Genomic DNA, 22,385 nt, shown 5'->3' with positions numbered 1-22,385 from the left:
TGAAAAATAGCCTTAGTTTTGAAAGATTGAAATAAATCTTTATTGAGCTATAGCAATTTGTCTCTTTACTTATTGAATGCTCCTCGTATATATATATATATATATATATATATATATATATATATATATATATATATATGAAGGATTCGAAATTTCACATGTAATTTACGCAAATAGCTATCGCCAAACTAAGTGTGTGTGTGTGTGTGTGTGATGAGTAGCAGACCCTGATATGCTATACTGCCACCTATTTACATACCATTTCTACTGCTCATTCAGTGCTTTGTGCATGTCTCAGTTTGTGTTTCCACTCTTTTTGGAATGTCATTGCACGGCTGCGCTACCTGCTTTCCTAATCCAAGCAGAGCTGATATGGTAACAACTTACTTGGGTTATCGAGCAAAACGGTTTATCATTCAACTATCCATGTGCCAATACCCCTGCACAGCAGCTCCACGAAATTCTTCTCTCAGACACTGTATATCGACGGTTGTAGAAAGGAATTGAAACCATATTTTACAAAACTGGTTTCTGAACATTTTCCGATTCTCTAGTAGTATACGCAATTTTCTATATAGAACAGACCGAAGTCTAAGATTTCACAACATTGTAAATGCAACGTTGAATTATAGGTTACGTGCACACAAACAGCCATGGAAGAGGTTTAAGTAGTATTTTCTTTAGTGTCGCAAATTTACACAAAATGGATTCAGATTCTTTTTGCAATCATTGATTCAACTGTAAAAAAGTGAGAAAAAAGTGTTAAGCAGATACACAAGGTTTCCTTTAGTCTCCGCTTTGCAATTCTCAGTTTTTACAGAATATGCTTCGTAGTTTTCTTCACGAAGCGAGAAACTTCTGCAATCAGGACATGGTAACAGGGAAGTTAGAAGCAAACAATAAAACATTATTAGTTGATAGAAAAATATATTTCCATTTTACCAAGAATTACAGTTTGTACAAACGCAATTTTCACCAGTCATTCCTTTAAACAAGCATACAATACAGTAAAGTTTCAACTACTCAAGTAGTATCTAAAAATAATTATACAGACAGTCGTTAATCAGAACTTTCCCAATGATTAAATCATTCATGTGTTCTCCGATTATATTTGTAAAACAAAGGAAGTTGAAAGGAAGAGATACAAACATAAACAAAGTCTGAATATTAATTTCAACAATGGGATCCAAATACATTTTTGGATAATACAAATTAATATATTTAATTGCTTCTAGCGCAAGAAAACAATTTGTAGTGATAACATATATATCTTAACCTAATCTTCCACATTATCCTTTACGTCGTTCCAACAACATTATTATAATGCAAGGATGTCTCAGTCTGTGTGTAATATCGGGTGTCTATCTGCACTGCCTCCTTGTCGTAAATAGATGGGGTTACAGTGATTTGCAGATTTAAAACTGCAACTCAATTACGTCGTTTCAAATTAGTTATTTCAATATAGGACAAAGCACGATTTTAAACTATAGTGTTTTGTGAGTCGAAGGCTTGGAATAACAACTAGTGTACAACAACGAAAAGACAGGCAAGATGAGAATTGGTAAAAAGATAAAAGATAAAGATGGTTATATTCGTACAGTAGCACTTCGCCACATATACATACGGTACTTCAACTATTTTACCTACTTTCATTTTATTTATCAGTTATATTTCATGTATCAAAAACGAAACAAAGTACTTTAGATTTGATATTGTGTTTTGGACAAATTTTTCTACTTCGTATTTTAAGTAGCTCAGGTAGTACAAGCAGGAAATGCTATTATAACTGGTCTCTTAAGCATAGCTATCATTTCAACTCTGCAAAAGATGCATCTGAAGGAACAATTTAGCCTATGGTGACACGCAGAACTATTATCAAAGCAGTCTTCGTAAGGGAATCTGCTAGTTTTATATGCCGAACGAACGGAATATCATAAAGTTTTAAAGGATATACTATATATATATATATATATATATATATATATATATATATATATATATATATAGAGAGAGAGAGAGAGAGAGAGAGAGAGAGAGAAAAAATAACTGAGATCTTTCAGTTTAACGTTCCACCATTGTGTCCTTTAGGCTAAGAAAGACGGATGATAATGGCAAGTGAATGATGATGGAATAACTGATGGACTTAGATTGTGATTGGAAACAGGGTTATCCCGAGAAAACTCACGGACATAATGTTGTCTATTACATACTACATTATTCCGAGATAATCCCAGAACTTACTGAACGGACTCTAGTTCACTTTGTAAAATTGTATTTTCTATTTCGAAAATAAAGTTTGATGCACAGGTTCTACATTTAATGAATAAATGTTCATTTGCAAAGCTCGGGAGATGTCTACACTTCTCCTAACCTTAAACTTTAGCTTTCAGTATAAAGATTTTCTTTAATTTCCCTAATACATTAATTAGCCAAGCCACTAAAGCGATGCCCAAATAAACTGGATGGCCGCACTTAAGATTATTCTGCAAGTGGATAACTTCTTGAACTGTTCTGAAGGAGTTCTAATATTGTCATACAGTAAGTACCATTTGATATAATCTTCTACCTGTACAGTATATATAAAAGGAACTGCAAACAAATATAAAAATTTGGAGATGCTTGTTGATTGTTACAATTTTATTATGCTATTGATATTATTAGTATCATTTCCATTGTTTCTTTAGAAGCCGTGGGAGCTTGAGCCCCATGGATGCGCAACTGGCTGCAACATCTCTATAATTACTTGTTCATGATGCGTTTTGAATTTTCTTTTGTTTGTATTCTATTGGCTAAAATATACGCGACGGGCAATTCAGCTGCATCAAAAGATATAAAATTTTAAAAATCGAAAATGTGAACCAGATTTGTTTTCATGACAAACAAGTTTATTTGTCTTACTTAGTTAACCTGAAATGTCCCGTGCGTCTTCCTGACTCTACTTAATTTCATTTTTCGACTTTTACTTTAATACTTAAACGACAAGAACACTAACACGTAAAATATTAGGTCAGTTTAAAATTTTAATGCCTAAGGCACAACTCGAACCTACGTATCTCACTTGCAATTATTAGCCTAGTCTTAGATCCATCTGCAAATCCTATTAGCTAGTAGTGCATATTTGTACTCTATTAGCTGAAATACATGATTCTAAATGGCGTTTTGTTGAAATGTATATTGGAACGTTTTTCCTTTTTAACTTGTAGTGGAACTGGTTTCGCTATAAGGGCCGATATTACTTGTGTTTACTAGCATCACGCCGCTAACTACTTGAAAATAGCGCTCAACATTTCAGAAACTTTTCAATTTGCAATCGGTTATGTACACAGCAAGTTCTCATGCTGTTACATATTTCATAAGTACGATAAAATAGCTTTTCATTATAAGGTAATCAAATATTGCATAGGACTGCTACAGATACGAATAGCATAATTACACGTACATAAGTTTCTAGTGCCCTGGCAGGTTCAATCACATAAACTGTATCATTTGATAAATGAAATGGTTACATGTGCTTTGCTTCACTTCTTTTATTTCCATCACGTTGAAAAGACTTCTATTTTGTAAAACATTTAACTCTTATATGAAATGTGTCCCTTTCAAACCAATGGCGGCTAATGTTAACGGTGCAACGTTGCGCATAGATCAAAGTTTTACAAGGAAAATTATGTAATAGTAGCGAAGTGAAGAACATTCATTCTGTCATCTTAAGTAACATACTTTTGCACTTCTATAATTGTAAAATGCATTAAACTATGTAGAAAATAACAAAACACTCTATAACAGAGTCACTAATTTCTATTGCATTGCAATGAGCTTATGAAGAACAGATTCTGCAGCACGGGCTTTTTGAAAGACTGTTATGTTTGTTTTTCCCCTATCCCACAAGTTAAAGGTTTTGGTCGTTGCAATGGTCGTGCAAGGCAGCAGGGTTTCCAGTTAATGAGAATCTTTCGCACTACATCAACTTTCTGAAGTATATAATCTACAAATCAGCAAATGGAATTCACTTTATTATTTAGATTCATATTGTTTATATTTATTATTTACTTTGTTTATATTTTTATAAGACCAAAGTGGTAGACACGTGACTATACTGAAGCGTAATCAATAAAATGACTCATTTTTTAAAATGATCTCAGAGCTACAAAATAATAAGAAAAATATGTAGTAGAATAGAAAATAAGTGAAAGTAAACACGTATTTATGAGTTAATTATTCACTTGTGCTGGTAATGTACGCCTCTTCTATAGGAATTTGAAAGCGGAATATTTATAAGAATCATATTGCAAGAAATACTAATACTTTCCATAACCATGAACCTTTTTTCAACAAAGTAACGTCATGTGTGTGGAATTTGTTTGGGCAGTTTCAAAATAAAGAAATTGATCTTTCATCTGCATAATAGGCCATTTCAAACATTGAGAGGAAGATTAATATAAATAAGAGATCAAACAGGGTGACAGGACCAAGAAAGTAGAATTTCTAAGGAAAGAACCAATAAACAGACCACAGAATGGAATAAAGAAGCAAAACAAGCATGTGATGTTCTGTTCCGAAGCAAAAGTCTGGTTTAAACTCACAGAACAACTCACGGTAGCAATGTTGTTTGCACCAAATATGTTTCCCCAGTATGCCTCGAACTTTCCTAGGGAATCCTTAAATAAATTATATTCAATTTATTTTCATTTTTATTTTTAAATATATTCTTCACAAACTTTTATTTATTTTCATGTATCACTAACTGCTCGTGTCACAATTTTGTTATTAGTGAATCCAATTTCTACCTTCTGTTTCCAATTTTTCTTACTGCAACACCGACAGCACAATTCACTGGCCGCCATTGTTTCGAACATTTGGAGAAAGTAGATCGTTAACACTACACAGGATTTCTTAATAGCGAATTTATCTCCCACTTTCTATGATGTATCTAAATTCCGGATTTGTCTAAATATCTTTAGATCATTCTTGGTAGAACAAATTATGTTCCCTTTGGATTTATCAGTTTTTGTGGAGTTAGATAATTTGGTACAACTTAGCATTGGTGTCTTCACAGATGCAACTAAAGCCTAATATAACAAGTACATTGAAGTAAAATGTACCGAATGATACAGTGGTACCTGTTCCTGATCATACTCGTAATCAGTTGTTGATTCAGTTTGTTCAGATAGATCTACTTAAAGTACATAATAATGCATAAAACACATATTCACTATCGAACTGGTTTTCAAAAGAACACTCTTAGTTCTGATTTTTTCAATTACTGAAATAAATAATTAGATAATTACATAGGTTATTAAAGTGGTTTTGATATATTTTGTTAAACTTTGCTTTAGATTTATATTTATTGTAACTTGCTTTTCATTGGAAAGGCATTTCTGGATCACTTGGGTTATGCACGTATGTGTTTATTACATATATAATTGTCGGTACTTTTGGTGTAACAGACCAGGATTCGATTCCCGGCGGGAGCTCATGTGGTTCGGATTCCACGTTAATCAGTAGATCCCGTCTCATATAGCCTCGCTGCTGAAAGGGACGTTAAACTCAAAAATTGTAGATACTGTACTTGATGCTTAGTTCACATTCATGATTTCTTTCGGTTGATTGCTTGAATAATTGCATTAGTTTTTTGAAGTTTAATTGTACTAGAAGTAAGCGCACAATGTAAAAATCAACATACAAACAACACTTTCATGGCTGCTATTGCTATGAGTATTCTGGCAATGTTTAAAATATGTTTGTGAGGGCAGTATCTGAGTAAGGGCAATAAGATGAAAAGTAACGGCAAAAGATGGTCAGTTTCGTTTTTGAAAATTCTTATATTTACTCTTATCCTCAACCTCGTACCTGACGCTTCTTACAACTTCTCATCATGAAACCTATTATTTTGCAAACTGAATTATGTAATATTTTATATCTATATTTATGTCTCGTCTTTAAATATATATCTGAATCAGAAAGTACAAGGTACGAAATCCTTTATTTGCAAGAAATAATAACCAGAATGATTGTATTTTATATAGTGTAACTAAACATAGCACTTTGGAATTATATACTGCTGCTGCTCTGCATAGTAGTTCACCTACTATGCTCATTATAATATTAACTCAACATTTATTCGCCACATTTGTGACTGTGTTTATAACTGCAATTTATACAATGTTTAAGTATTTCTTAGGATAATGTAAATATGTGTTAGTCCAACTTTAATAATTTTTCCAACTATTTTGTTACACTGAGAATTTTCGTCTCTTTTCAGTTAACTGAAGATGCTGACATCTAAATTAAAGGAAGTTTTTGTAAAAAGTACCATTTGCTCTATCTTAAAAATAAAAAGAATCATATTTCCTACAATTCATGCTAATTGGTATGCAATTTAATATATATATCGGAACAACTCATGCCATGACTAAAAATATTTCACAAATAGTAATAAGCATTTTTCTTGCAAATCACTGTAACAAACACTTAAACCACTTAAAAGCAAGAAGAAACTTTAATAATTCTATAGTACTGACAAATCTACTAACCATATCGAAATAACTTCCTTGAATAATTTCCCCATGTATTTAAGTAATTAACCATCATTTGAAAATATCAAATCACAATTTCGCCTCTTCTCGTAAAATCTTCTGCATTCGTTGCAAAAGCATCACATTTCCTCGTATTTTCAGCTTCCCTTTCATAAACGCTGCTTGAGGATTTAGATTTCCCATCGCCTACAACAAAAGAAGGAGATGAAAATAGGCAAAACATAAATGGTCAAGAATTCGTAGGTAATTACCCATGTCATTTTCACCTGCTTTTAGCACTAGGTTTGCATTAAGTGTATTTTACAATTGGAATTAAAAAGTTTATTATTCCGTATTTTGACTTATAAGGCAGTAAAGAGAATTAAAATATTGGACGTAATTCTATATCCAGCAGTAAGATAGGCGAATCTCATGTATGAGAGATTTTCGCTCGATTTGTTTAGATTCTTGATCAAGTGTCGCACGGTCAAGCTATGCGAAGAACTATGGAATGAGAACAATGACATATTCTATGGGCGTCTATCTCGTAGAAACCCGTACTGTCAGTGAAGTTTTCTACAGAAAGTTGAAAATCGTAATAAACAAAGCGGCTACAAAAGTTACGGGAAAGAATATGCTCACCTTTCCCGGTTTTCCAGAACATTCCTTAAAAATTTTCCCTAAATATGTAATTAGCCAGAAGAACCTTCCCATGTCAATGGAAAAATAAGACCAAGGAAACATAACAACAACGATGATACATAAGTAATATATTTTTCCCTAATCACTTAGAATAATAACACAAAAACAAACACAGCGGACTCTCGTTAATTCGAACTTGGATAATATGAAGTACTGGATAGTTAGAACAAAAGTGTATTCCCCTTGAATACTGCACTGAAAACAACGGTAAAAATTGTAGGAAACCAAACTTTAAAACCTTCTGTCTGGATAATTCGAAAAAATAATGTACAAAAACTTTTAATGTTGAACAGCGCGGTATATCGAATTTCGATCCTCACTTATATTGTTTTCGGAATAAACTCCACATAACATGTAGAAAATCACAAGTTGATTGATCGATATTTTCAGGTGCCACCAACTATTCAAAAAATTGTTAAAAGCTGCACTTTTTGTAAAATAAATAAAATAAAACAAAATATTTACTTTTAAGACATTAACTTATTCTTAGTGTTATTTTTTGTTAGAAAGGTCTATATCTTGCGTGAAAAAAAAAAAAAAAACAATCTGTTTGATCGGTCAAGTCATTCAGGCGCCCCAGTAGCATCTGAATGCAAAAAAGTGCAAGAAATGTTATTTGTTTCATTGGTTTGTAAAATTAAGTTTCCGTATTTCTGTTTTTTTTTCTTTCTTTTTTTAACAGTTTATCGGGTTTAAAAAAATGCATTTGCAGCTCTATGCTTATTCCCAAACATTGATTGTGAAAATAACACATAACACACTACGAAGGTGGGGGGAAAGGAAGCGCAATTCGAGTTGCACCTATCTACACATACTAATGTTGTATTTGGTGATGCAGGTTCATATTGTTACTCTCTTGCCTTGACTTGTTTTCTGTGTTTAGTTCTGATATATTCCCTCTCGATTGTAGTGTTGCTAGGATAAATCCATATCGCACCTCTTGACCACACCTCTGATACTGCCTCTGTCCCCAACTTTACCATTCTTTGTACGGCACGATTGTGACAGGGTAAGGATGTAATAGATTCATCAGCCATTGCAGCAGTCTTTACATTTTCTTTTATGCTCTCAAAGCTCAAGTGTCTGTCACTGGAAGATCAGTCAGCATGCATGTTAACCAATTAATCATAACCACGGTTGCTTCTACGTTGAAGGAATGGCGTGATGTCGCATACTGAAGACTTATTTAACAAACACATTCAGAGAATCGTCTGTACAGTACACAAGAATGAGCCCTCTGTTTGGCATTTGATTGAATCCATAGATGGCAAGACTACCGGGCCAAATACGGTTACAGGGCAAATCGGATAAACATTTCCAACCTGTCTAGAGATTTGAGTCTGTTCCAGTAGACTGGGACCTCAACTTCACAAAGGATTCACTAAGCACGAATTAAAACTATTTGTTGAATATGTGCCAACTATTTGTTGAGTATCTGCCAACTATTTGTTGAGTTTCTTCAGGAGAATGCTCTGTTGGGTTACCTGGTAGGAATCCCAGCGAAATTCATCAAACCAAGTGACTAACTACAGCAAAGATGATCTTGCGTTCGTAAGTAGGAACAAAAGAACCAACAGATGAACTTAAGCCATCGTGTTGTATATCATGGAGAACTACTACTCGTTCCCTGTGATCCATAACTCATCGTATGCAGAAGGAGCTTGTCATTTGTGATAGTTCATCACGACTCCTCTCTACATGGAAGTAAAGCAAAAAAATATAAATAAAATAAAATAAAATAATGGTGATCCAATGATCTATAGAAGTGCGATGCGTTGTACGGCCATCCCGAAAGTTACTTCTATCCATGTTGAATAACCAAGATGCTAAAGTAAGATAGCTAGGCTGGAGGGAATCCTAAACGCAAAACAAACGACCCCAACTGGTGATCGCGTACTCCTGAGTTCGTCATTCCTGAAATCAACTTACAAGCAGCAAACTATATTAATATGATTAATTAGTCAATATGCACGCTGAAAGCTTGGGGAAGCTAAAATGAAATGTGAACACGGCTTCATAGGCTGATAAATTTATTAATCCTTACTCTATCACACTAGTGCTGTAGAAAGAATGATGAAGTTGGTGACAGAGTCGGCATCAGAAGTATGTAAGCAAAGACTACAATCGAGAGAAAACATGCCAAAAAATTTAACATACACAAAAAATCAAGGCAAAAGAGTAACAATATGAACCTGCACCATCACATACAACATAATATATACGGATGGGTGGAACTCGAACTGTAGACCTTTCTCCCCGTGAAGAGTTCTATGTTATTTTTATATGTTTGGAAATAACCATAGAGGCTTAGATGGAAAAGTTTTTTTTTTTTTTTTTTTTTTAATCTAATGAACCGTTCAAAAGAAACAGAAATTTGCACTTTTGTCCGAATTTTAAGCTATTAATGGCACCTGAATGAACTGATAGATCAAGTTGAGATTTTTCACGTAAAACATAGATCTCTCTAATAAAAAATACCATTAATGGTAAGCTGGTTTCACAAAAGTAAATATTTTAGTTTCATTTTATTATAATTTATTTATTTATTTATTTATTTATTACAAAAAAGTATATTTTTAAACATTTTTTTGAAATGTTTGGGCTGTTGGTGCCACCTGAAGGAATTGGGCAATCGATCTGATTTTTACACGTTATATTGAAACAATTTCAAAAAAAAAAAAAAAAAAAGTATTATTAAGGTTAAGCTTATCTTTTAAAAAAGGAAATTCGTTGCATCCTATTGGACAGACTGCAAACAGGAAATTGCAGTTTCAACTGTTTTTTTTTTTTCAGTTATCTAGAGGTAGCCGTAGAGAATAGTAGTACAGAAATTCACTTTATATGGTGATGAAGAAAAAAAAGATGGGTGTGTCCGCTTTTAGGGTTACCTGTTTCTTTAGGGAGGCTGTACTTGACTTGGTGCTCGCGTACCGTACTACTTTCATACTATTTTGGGCCTGTGCGGATACGAGAGCTTTCTCCTGCCTTACTTATATTCAAATTGTTTCGTCATACGTTCGTTTCTGATGTTATGTGCCAGCGCCGTAACTTAGATTCTTTTCTGGGGGGAAAGCATTAATGCGCGCATTTGGGGCCCCCTAGAAAAGTTGTTTTTCTAATTCTTGAGCCCCCTCTTTCCATCCTTCTCTTACTTTTTATGGGCCCTCCCACACGGCATGGTCTGCGGGATCGTTAGTTACGCCCCTGGACCCTTTTCATACAGGACAGATTAATTAAGGGGACAATATTCTCAAATCTCAAAGCCACACGAATAAACATTATTTCTAGGGCTCCTAACTTTTCTTTTTTTTTCTTTTTTTTTTTTTTTTAACAGAAATGGGTCCACGACTCATTTTTTGTTTTATTTACCTTTTGTTTCATGTTTTGTTTATGTAATGTGGTGAACCTGTTTGATGCTTCATTTATAATTTCATGTTCGTATCGTATATGGAGTAAGAAAATTTTGTCTTAAAATGGGCCCCCCTCGAACGGCAGGGAGCTTCCCTGGGCGGAAGTTGCCCCCCCCCCCACAAGTTACGGTCCTGTTATATACATAAGATGTAGGAGTGATATGTACTACAGGAACTACTGGTGTTATCAGGAACTGCTTCCATGAAGTCTACAACCACCCGTATAGCTGTCCAATCATTAGTTGCCACTTGCTTTTGCTTGCTTGTTTGATGACATACACAGAGCGATTCACAGGGAATTCCTCTACTGAGTGAAACACATTTGTGCTTCCCTGAGTTGTACGTTTAAATACAATGTATGCCAATTTGTTTTGAAGAAGCTATGTTGACTAAACTGTAGATTGATTTTTTTTTTAAGAAAATATTTCGATTCGGCTGTTTTTGAGGTAAATGTTCATGTTGTAATGATCAAACTTGTTGGTATCATTTAACTAATCACAATTTTTACGCTTCATCTGGAGGGTAACAACAAAATAAGGCATGCTATACTGTAAACTACTAAACTGCATGATAACATCAAACTCGAAATACTTTCTCGTGGTATGTCGTTATATGCATTGATACATATGAAAATCAATAGACAGGTTTGAATTCTTGAGAATATTCAGATCGATCAAATATTATTCTTCTCATACTCCACAATCGGCAGCCTTAGCCCATGCTCTTTAATACTAAGTTTTCCTGTATACGCTAGCATGCCATCATCTAATGTTCCATTAGCCTTTTTACACTTCCACAGTTCCTTTAGTGTTATTCGCACTTCGTTTAAATGCTACTCGTAAACCTTCCTTCCACACAATTTCTTTGCAATCATTGCAGAAATCAAACAGTGGCGCAATTGGAATAGTACCGTATCTTCTTTTCGAGAGAGCTCCGATACACTGATTGATCTATTGCTACGAGCATTACTCAAGCTATGTTGCAGTGCTTATTGAAAGTCTCAATGGCTACAAATTTGGGGAGATACTCCCCAACATGTGTTTATTCTGGAGCAAGTTTTGCATCATTTTTGAAGGCTAAGAGAATCCCAATGCTTCCCAGATTGAGCTCATTACCTGATGGGGTTACCTCCATTCTAACTGAGTGGTACGATTTTCATTTAATAGCACATGGAATTGAAAGGTTGTCTCTAAATTGGATACATTGTATTGACCTAGAGGCACAATATAAAGTATTTTCGCTCCCCATACTTAAACGTGTTACTTTTGGACGTTACATTTGGAATTAGACAAATGCTATAGAACCAAATAATAACAACTTGCATAGTAGTCATGGTTGGGTATATAACGATTTACTTTCAAACGTATGGTTGGAAACATGCACGCTAAATGTATTACGGTCAAGCTTGGTACGGTGTTCTTTTTATACTGGTAATGCAGCGTATGTACTCATAGAGCTCCGTAATAAACTCATTATATTTTGGAAGCTATGACATCAGATATCAATTTCAGAAATGATAATCACAGGTGACCACAGATAACATCATTAAAATTCTGGATTTTACTTGCATTATACTGTACGAGCGTAATGCTTTGTGCTGCAGATACTGAATAAGTTAAGATACTGGACGCCTCCATATGAATGGGAAATGCACCCACGATGACTCTGCTTCCAGTAACATATCAAGTGAGTACCCCATTGCTTGAAACATCTAACTTTACTATAGTATATTCACTAACCTGTGGTGGTATGGTACGTATTTCATCCGACACAAACACTTCTTTGAAATTCTTGATCTGCATTTTACGTGCGAGTCGTTTAATATCGACGTTCGTGAGCGCTTTGTTTTCACTGCAACTCAGTAGGCCTGAATCACGAGACAGCATTGTAACTTCAATCATCTGATTATGACTTTTGTTCTCCTTTGTTTTTCTTCGTATCTATCATCGTCTTGGCAATTGCAGCTGAATCGCCCAACTCACTATCTGGCAACTGTACTCTCTAACGCACCAAGGGCAGATAACGAAGTTTTAATAGTAAAAATAAAGCCGCCAACTTTTTGCTTTTTAAGCCTCTTTAACTCAGATAAGCTCAATGGTACTTTAGCACTTCCGCTACTACTTCGTACTCCCCACACACGCTTTCAGAGTTGTTGCTGTGTAAATATGGGTCTGTTAAATGTAGCTCATTTGGTACAATTTCAATATTAACGCCTTTCGCCTTCATTCTATCTTGAGGTATATTTATACACCCCACTCCATCTTGATTTAGCACTTTTAGCTAGAGTAACTCCTAATGATGCTAGTCCTTCATTGCTAACAACACGATCAGACGCTTAGTACTCAGTTCCTTATCTGTTCTACGCCTAACATCCAGTTTTTAAAAGCTTTTATACACAATATCATGCTCTCTACAAACTTGATCTAGTGTATTAATTCCCCTATCACATTTACTATATCTTTTCTCAAGACAGTTCCTGGACTGCAAAATTGATAGCCCAGAGTATGAATCTCAAAGGGAAGCTTATTAATGATATCACTGAACAAACCGCTACCTTTATACATATTCCATAACATAAGCGGCAGTAAGTTAGTCTTAATTAGGTAGTCCATGCCTTTAGAATCAGGCACAATGAATTAGATGAGCAAACTATATGCATGATTCTTGCCTCTTCGTTGTAGAATGATCGGTTCTCAGACACTTCCTCACCAGTAATCACCAAGAGTCGATCCACATGTCCCAAACATCATCCAGACAGATGAAATCCTTACACAGTCACGTATAATTCGTAATTCCTGCTCCACTCATGCCCCCAATATCTTTTTCACTTGCATCATGTGTGCTTTTCTTTAGATCAAGCCAGATCGGTTTTATGTTGTTTCAATATGTCACTGGATAAGGATTGAACTGTTTTGCCTTAGGTCGTAATTCTGATACAACACATGAGTCCCCTGAGGTATTTCTGCATAGATGTCGTAATCCTGGTTGGCATAATCATGTGACTCCTTTTGTGTTCGCAATTCCCATAACCCTTGAATATCTTTAAACTGTTTGTAATTATCATCCCCAGTTTCTCGTCCTATATATGAATACCATCATGATCAAAGTGCATATTCCAGTTACCAATTATCCAAGACATATTCCCATGTTTGTTTATAAAATACAGTCCAAACACTTCATCTTTGTTTGTCTTATTAGTGCTCAGATAACGCGTAGTTCATGGTCTTAGTTTTGTACGAAGCCTTTGGAAAATGAAGTGTCAATAATGGAAAGAGTTGTCCGTCCTAAAGAACGGGCAGTAGTGCGACGATGATGTCTCTACTTACATATGTTTCTTTTGAAGTGAGGTTTCAGGAAGTGCTGGTGGATAAAATGCAATGTTTTGAGCGGCTACAGGTATGAGCTCGGTAACGAAGTGCCTGTTCTCGTCCGTTATGCCTTTAGTTTCCTGGTCCGCTACTTATCGCGTGAAGAAACGATTCATTCTTCCGCTTTTGCTTCTCGTAATAGCTTCGATGTTCTTCCTTCCACTCTTTTAATTGCTTTGCTACATAGTCTTGCGGTTTAATGTTCCCGTTTCGTGTAGTTTTACGTTTACGTTCACTGCCATCTTTAACGCTTATGTTTATCATTCGGTAACGTTCGATCGTACGTTCAGTTCGTAACATTCGTTCGTTTGGTAGATATTTATTACGTATGATCATTTAAACGTTAGCTGTTGGCGAACGTATACATGACCCGTTTGATTTGATTACGATACCTACCTACATTAAGCTTACGAGTCATGTGTATGGTTAGAAACCGGTACTTTTCATTCAAACATGATGAGAATAACTCTTTGGACTTCTGAAATGACATGTCACCAATTGCATATTCATCAAAAATATCCTTCAAGTTCTTGTCGTTTTGACGAAATATAGACAAGAAGTTAGTGGTCTCTCGGATCAGCTGCTTAGGTACCCTACTGAACTGTTGAGCAAGGTAGAAGCAATCTATGATCTTATGCCTGCCCTGTGTGAGGTAGTTGCGTACTTCATCCAGACACTTTAGAATATAGTAATCGAAAACTATAACCAAGCTAGGTTCACTGTCTTCTAGTGGGATAACCATTAGACTAAAATGACTAAGTGTAGGACTGAGAAGCTGTCGCGGGCGCAGACCTTAAATCATTAGGAGGACGCACTACCTCTAAGAAACATTTATTACATATGTGTATTCTATGTAGACTAATTGCTTGATCAACAGTAGTATTAAAGTCCTAATACCAAAATATTCTCGCAGACTATTTAAACGCTCAAAATGTAAGTTTCAAAACCACGGGAAATGGACTTTCCACAGTGAAATATATGAACTGGGAGGTGAACCACGATGCAATCTACTAATCGGTAGATCCTCGAGTGGATTGCACCTTCTAGTTTGCATATTGTGCTGCGCAGAATCTTTTTCTGAACATAAATAAACCTTATTGGAAAAGTTATGTACACCTTAGATTCTTCGAATTCTGGGACCCTGAATTGAACTGTCTGAAATCAGTGAACTAAATGATTTTCAAGCTATCAGCAACCATGAGTGAACTGTGTAGTTTTACATGATTTGTGATAAATTAGCATTTTTGGAAACAGTGGTAGATAAAATTACATGAAAAGGTGATAGCTTAATTACTATTGATGCACTGTCATATTATACATATACATAGCATTTAACTTTTAACGCTTTGATCTGTTTGCATGACAAGAAACAAGGACATTCTTATCTTACATCAGGAGTCTTTTCAATTCTGCACTTTCATGACAGAGTTTATTAATTATGGCATCATTATTCACTTTACTTAGTATATTCCTTTTACATTGCATTAACAGAAACGATTCAAGGTTGTCTTGACCGAGATTCGCCCTTAGTCTAGATTTAATAATCTTGAGTTTAGAAAACGCTCGTTCATAACTTACTTGTGTAAAAGGGATCTAACGAGGAATTTGTACACTTTAAAGAGTTTTGTATAGCATAAGGAATGCATGTGATATTCATATCTAATTTTGAACGCACACGTGAGGAAAGGTTTCTTTAATTTGCTTTCCTGCATCGCTTGTTTCACTCTGTTTCTTCTTCATACTCACTAGTTAATTCTTCATTATCATACTCATTCTGAACACCTCTTTGCGATATCTTGGATCAAACCTCTGCAAATGATTTTAGTTCTTCGATAAGTTTCCCTTTATCTATGCTGGGAATTAACTCACAGATTTCGTTCATTACATTGGAGAGTAGTTCGGCTTTTAAATCAGAAAACCGCCTAGGATCAAAACATGCCAAATCTAGAGAAAGGTTTTTGTGTTTCGAAAACCGGTTGGTCATACTTTGAATGATTTTGTCAAGGACAGCATTGAAAACACACGATCTGAAGCTTTCCTCTTCTGTATTTCCTATGATTTCATGAGATATCAATTCACCATTCATTTTCTTTACCTTAGATACTCTTCTTTTCGGGAGCTCTGTTTCAATCCAAAGATCTCCAAGTGAAGGACACTTTTCTTCTGTATCACTAATCTTTTCTGACACTACTCTTACAAAAATCTTTGCTGCCATGCAAAAGTCGTGTTGTCGGATAGCATAAATGGCACAGGTGCATGTTTCTTCACTCTCAACATGCTCTAAACTCAAGGATTGACTAAAAGTCTGTAGTAATGTTGTTTTGATAAACATAACCACTTAATGTATACCATAAGACTTCCTTCTGCGTACAACCTTCTTAACTCTTTGAAGCACGGTGGTACTTATACCACCTTTTAGATAACGTTTTAGAAACACCGTGCCCAAAGAGTTAATGAGATAAGTGTCAGGATATATTCTTCTCATTAGCTCACAGCTTAAGTCAATTAAATAATATGTTGGAGGATTGGTTGGAAGAAACTTAGCTACTTAAATATCCTCAGTTGACCAGTTATGTGTGAACTCGAATATATGTTTCAATTTACTGACTAGAGTAGTTACCAACTTTGAGCTTAGGTGGCTTGTTGGGGCGTGGGTGGACATAGAGCTTGCAGCAGATTCTTGCCAAAAGTTCCTTTTTATGTTGTTTCTTTACATCTACTGATCTTATTTTAATTGTGTTGTGCCTTGTATAGTTTTAAGTGGTGAATATTTCAGATGGTATATCAATCCATTTGTAGTTGCTTTGTAGTATAAAGCGTTTATACATCAAGTGTTTATTAAAAAAAAAAAAAAGTTGGTGTATTGCAGCAGATAGTGTTTCCTGTTTGTAATGTTGTGGAAAAAACTTATATTTTTGAATTGTGCTGCGTGCTATTATGAAAGAAAACAGGAATAATTGTGAAAAGTGTAGCCGTACGTCGTTTTCTTACAGCAGAAAGATGGTTAATCTACCGAAATTCGCAGAAAGCAACTCTTCCCAAGAAGTGTGTTTAGGTGTTGGGAAAACAAATGACAGTCAAATGAAGAATATATTGTCACTGTGAAGAGTTTGTTATCAATGAAGTATTAAAATAAAAGGAAGAAATTGCTTCTTTAAGGAAAATAGTCCAATTATTAATGAAAGACACATATAAACTTCAACAGACTGACAGGCAACAGCATTGCTTATCGCAAAGGACATGGAGTGATATTGTAAGTGTAGACACATAGTGACAACTGTTTCGCAGAAAACGGTTAATCAGTATAATAGGCTGACTAGAAACAAATGAAATGAAATATTTTAAGTTTTACGTCCTACGATTATGCCGATTAGGCTAAAGGAGACGGTGATAATGAGAAATGAATGAAATGGTGGAATGAAGAAAGTGCGAGGAAACGGGAGAACCCCGAGAAAACCCACGAACACGGTGTTTGTCCACCACAAAGTCCACACGGCGCGAGCTGGGATCGAACCAGGAACCGCAAGCAGCAGAGGCGAACGCTCTACCACTGAGCCACCGCGCCCTCCATATAGGCTGACTAGAGTAACTGGTTCATCATCTACCGGTGATCTCATAAATCAAGCATCATCATCTAATAAATATAGTGTTAATAGTAAAAACAGTACACATGCAACATATGCAATAAGTTGAGGAATGTAAAAGAAAATGTATCACATCAAAAACATAATGTGGATGTGACTCATAATGGTAACGTAGAACACATATACAACGAACCTACACATAGTAGATTTAGCATTCTAGAGTTTGTAGCGTCTGAATCATTATTTCCTCCGAATCAAAACTTTGATGTACAAGGACGAAATTGGGGACGTAGTAACATCAAGTTAAAGGAAACGGTAAAAGTCATTGATCCAAAATCTAAAGCTTCAATAAAGCCACTTTCTTCTACAAGGAAGGAAAATACAACACACCTTGAGAACTCCTATGTAATTGGAAATGTAGCTTCTAAGCCATCAAATGATACTACTAAGAAAACAGCTAACTTACACGGTCGACTATTGCTTCTGAGTGATAGCCACGGTAGAGATTTCGATAGAATTATTCATGAAAATACCTAGGTAGTAATTTACCAGTGATCAACCTAACTAAACCTGGGGCTAAAATTAAGAATGTAGTAGAGTCATGTCTTGCAATGAAGGATCAAATTACACACAAGTTCGTTGTAATAATAGGGGGAACAAATGACATCTTCATAAATGAAGGTAATGAAGTTATTAATGTTGTACGTAAAACACTAACAGAATTAACACATAGTAATGTAATCATTTTAAACACCCCATAGATACGATCTTATAGAAACATTTTGTGTCAATGAAGAAGTGAAAAACGTTAATTCAAATCTTGCAAAATTGTGTAATATGTTTAGAAACGCTTAGATATTAGATGCTGAAAAACCTCCTAGAGGCTTACATAAGAAACACGGTTTATATCTTAATTATAAGGGTAAGAAGTTTATAGGTAGTAAACTTCTAGAAATGCTACGAAATAATTTTGTTGAAAACCCTTGTATCCCACTTAGTGTATTATACTGCGGAAGTAAGCAATTTTGCGTCACAGTTATTTGCATGTAATTCAACTGCCCATGAATCTGGAGATATCAACGAAAGCAGGTCGTTTGAATATGCCAAGCAACAAGGTAGAATTGACGGTAGTTGTGTACAGCATGAAGAAACAGCTTTTGGGTGTTCTAAAAATGGTAGAGATGAAATATCTGAAAACTGTACCCAGATAACTGTAGAAAGTGTTAGCACTGAACGACGTAGATTAAGAAAGAAACCCAAAGAGCACTCTACTGATTTTTTATGAATGTAAATAATGCTCCAAGAGTAGATTCATGTACTGCGGCTATGAAAAATAACAATATTCGGGAAGTTAATGTATGCTATCTCAATGTACAAAGGCTGAAAAATAAAAATGATATTCTTATGGAATTTTAACCAGAAAATTCTGTAAGTGTATTATGTGTAAGTGAACACTGACTTTCTCATAATGAACTTCATTACAGGTTTTAAATTAATAGCCTCCGCCAAGTGAACTTTGTGGTGGACAAACACCGTGCTCGTGGGTTTTCTCGGGGTTCTCCCGTTTCCTCCCACTTTCTTCATTCCACCATTTCACTCATCTCTCATCATCACCGTCTCCTTTAGCCTAACCGGCATAACCGTGGGACGTAAAACTTAAAGATTTCATTTCATTTTTTTAAAATTAATAAATAGTTACAGTCGAAAATATCATAAAAGGGGTAGGACTGCAATCTGGGTAACGAATAGTTTAGTTTGCAAAAAGCTGGAATTGGAGTTCTCATGTGAGGAACTTAATGTTGAAGTAACCGGGATAATCACAGACAATTTAAAACTAATAATCGTATCATTATATAGGTCCCCAGATGGGGATCCTAAAGTATTTCTTAACAACCTGGAACGCTTATTTACATATTTAAATAATAAGAAAAGCTATAAAATTATAATAGGTGGTGATATGAACTCTCAGTTTGATGTTACTACCTATAAAAAAAGCGTAGTTGATTTTGTAAATTTATTAAGAGGATTTAATTTTTATGTTATAAATTAAAGACCTACTAGGTGAACCGCATGTTTAGATAATATACGTATTTACGAACATTAAACAACGTTGAAGAAAATACTGACGTGTTTCCTTTCCCATACCCTGATCATGACTCAGTATGGATAGTGGATTACAGGAGTAATGTGTATGGAAATCACGATTGTACAAAATTAGTTCGAACAAGGCCAATTACAGCAAAGAAGCTAGAAACTTTAATCACAATGCTCACATGGGAACATTGGTATATGTTGTATAATTATCCAAGCTTCGATGCAAATGATGCATTCAATTATTTCTTAACAACATTTTTGAATATGTATAACATGTGTTTCCCTCAAAGAACAGTAAAAAGAAGTGATAATACAATAAGTAAATGCAACAAAGTTCGTGGTACACTCCAGAATTATCCGAGAAAGTACAAAGCAGAACTAACGAAATGCATTATAACCAAATTGTATTGAGAAAGCTACAAATAAATGTAAAGAGGTTTGGAAAATAATTAACAAGGTCAATGATAGTAAGGGGGAAAAATGCCTGTTTCGCCAAACATATTAAATACCTTTTTCGTAAATTCAGTTGAAGAAATCAAACTGAATAGTACAAACATCGCTGATAATAGTCAGGATGATACACACATCCCTTATCCATACCCATTCGTATTCTAATATGTGAATCCGGAGGACATCATTCGAGTAGTTAATAAATTTAAATTATGAACTACCAAGGATGTATGTGACCTATCAAATGATCTTATTAAAAAATTGTTAATTATATTGCCTCGCCACTCTCAGTGTGCATTAATAGATGTTTTATGGAAGGCGTATTTCCAAATTCACTGAAAATCTCTAAGGTTGTCCCTGTCTTCAAAAAAAAGTGACCCCACATATGCTTCGAATTATCGTCCAATATCTTTAATACCGATTTTCTCCAAGGTTATTGAGGGATAGTAAAAGAACAAGTCATTAACTATTTAAATAAATACAATATAATTAGTCAATGTCAGTTTGGGTTTAGGGCTGGTAAATCTACTATGCAATAGACGCGTTGATAAGAGATATTTATAAAACATTCAAAAATAAAGAATACGGGCTTGCTACCTTTTGTGATCTAAGTAAAGCATTTGACTACGTAGCCTATCATGTTTTAATTAAAAAAACTAAAAGGTTACGGATTCCAGCATAACAGTTTGAATTTCTTCGAAACATATTTAGAAGGTCGAACACAAAGTGTCTATGTGAATGGTGACTTCTCACAAGTAGCTGAACTAAAATATAGTGTACCTCAGGGCTCTGTTTTAGGAACTTTAATTTTCATTCTTATGATGAATGATCTACCATTAAGTACTGAAGCTAATTCTATCCTGTACGCTGACGATACAACTTTTCTGAACGTAGCTAATAATTTGACTGACCTAGACGAGCAAGGTAGGTTACACTGAAGCAAGCCAAAAAATGGTTGGGAAACAATAGTTTTCCACTTAAAAAAAGGGGGGAGGGCTAATATTTACACTTAAAGATTACATTAATATTTGTATGGACAACATAAAATTTCTTGGCATTATGTTAGATAGTAAGTTAACCTGGGAACCACATATACAACACGTGTGTCGTAAATTATCAAAAACAATATGTTTGTTGCGATTCTTAAGAACTACAGTGCCACATAATTAATTATCTATGAACTGCATGTTTTGCATTTTTCCAAAGTATAATTACGTATGGTTTAATAGTTTGGGGTAACAGCAGTTATATAAATGATGTGTTACTATTACAAAAGAAGGCTGTTAGAATAATAAGTGGTGCGTCCTTCAATGAACATTGTAAGCCCGTAACTATCATTGTGTAAGTTAGTGTTGTTCAACTAAAGATAATGACTGTAATTAATCTTTACATTTACCTAGTATTGATCTACACAAAACAGAATGTTCCAACTATGTTGTATAGATAAGATATACACATATATAATACAAGATCGAGCAAACTAATTGATACACCTTATAGTAGATTATCTAAAGTTAAAGACAGTTATATTATGGCTGGTATAAAATTTATGAATATGTTACCAACTTATATGCATTATTTGCCTACTGAGAAATTTAAAGCTAAGGTGTATAAAGGTCTAGTGGCTTCGCCTTTTTATAATACTAGGAATGCAATGGATATACCCGATTGCAATGAAATGAGCTGAGCGAGCTTAAACTACGTAATCATGACTTTTTCCCCATGTTAAGTCCATGCAAGCGTTTTTCGGTGATTATTCCTCGATGCTACATCGGATTTTTGATTTCGACCTATGTTCTCACTCAGCACGACATACTCTATCACCGTGCTAAGTTTCGTTGAGATCGGCCAAACGGTCTAGGAGGAAGCGTTTTTCGGTGATTATTCCTCGATGGTACATCGGATTTTTGATTTCGACCTATGTTCTCACTCAGCACGATATACTCTATCAGCGTGCTAAGTTTCGTTGAGATCGGCCAAACGGTCTAGGAGGAGTTCGCGGACAACCAAACGGCTAACCCGAGTATAAGAGCTTCGCTTCGCTCAGCTCAATTAATGAATTTTTTGAAGCGCAAAAATTATTTGTCCACTAGTGATATCTTTGAATATGAAATTGATTGTAATATGTATGTATCCATTGTAAAGTATGAAAGTAGCTAGTGTAATATTTTAAAGCATGCCATGTACAATTCCTTGACATTGTTCATTGCCTAATCATAGGCTTAACTAACTAACTCCATGGCTTATGGAACCCGGAGGTTCAAT

The 22,385-nt window shown here is 34.9% G+C and overlaps 1 protein-coding gene across 4 annotated transcripts in view; it reads right to left on the bottom strand.

Annotated features, from left to right (window-relative positions):
- Positions 1-907: 907 nt before the first annotated feature.
- The window catches only part of Mfe2 (peroxisomal Multifunctional enzyme type 2), a 638,089-nt gene continuing 616,611 nt past the window's right edge, over positions 908-22,385 (bottom strand). For all 4 annotated transcript variants that reach the window (XM_081748535.1, XM_081748534.1, XM_081748536.1 and 1 more), the window contains exon 17: positions 908-6,719. In XM_081748535.1, the coding sequence (XP_081604661.1) occupies positions 6,603-6,719 (117 nt within the window). In that variant the 3' untranslated portion in view covers positions 908-6,602. The remainder of the gene's footprint in view (positions 6,720-22,385) is intronic.

Source organism: Thermobia domestica, chromosome 2 (genome assembly GCF_964235325.1).
Source record: "Thermobia domestica chromosome 2, izTheDome1.hap1.1, whole genome shotgun sequence".
NCBI classification, from domain to species: Eukaryota; Metazoa; Arthropoda; class Insecta; order Zygentoma; family Lepismatidae; genus Thermobia; species Thermobia domestica.
Note: the sequence above shows the minus strand (reverse complement) of the source record. Positions and strands in the feature narration are given on the sequence as shown.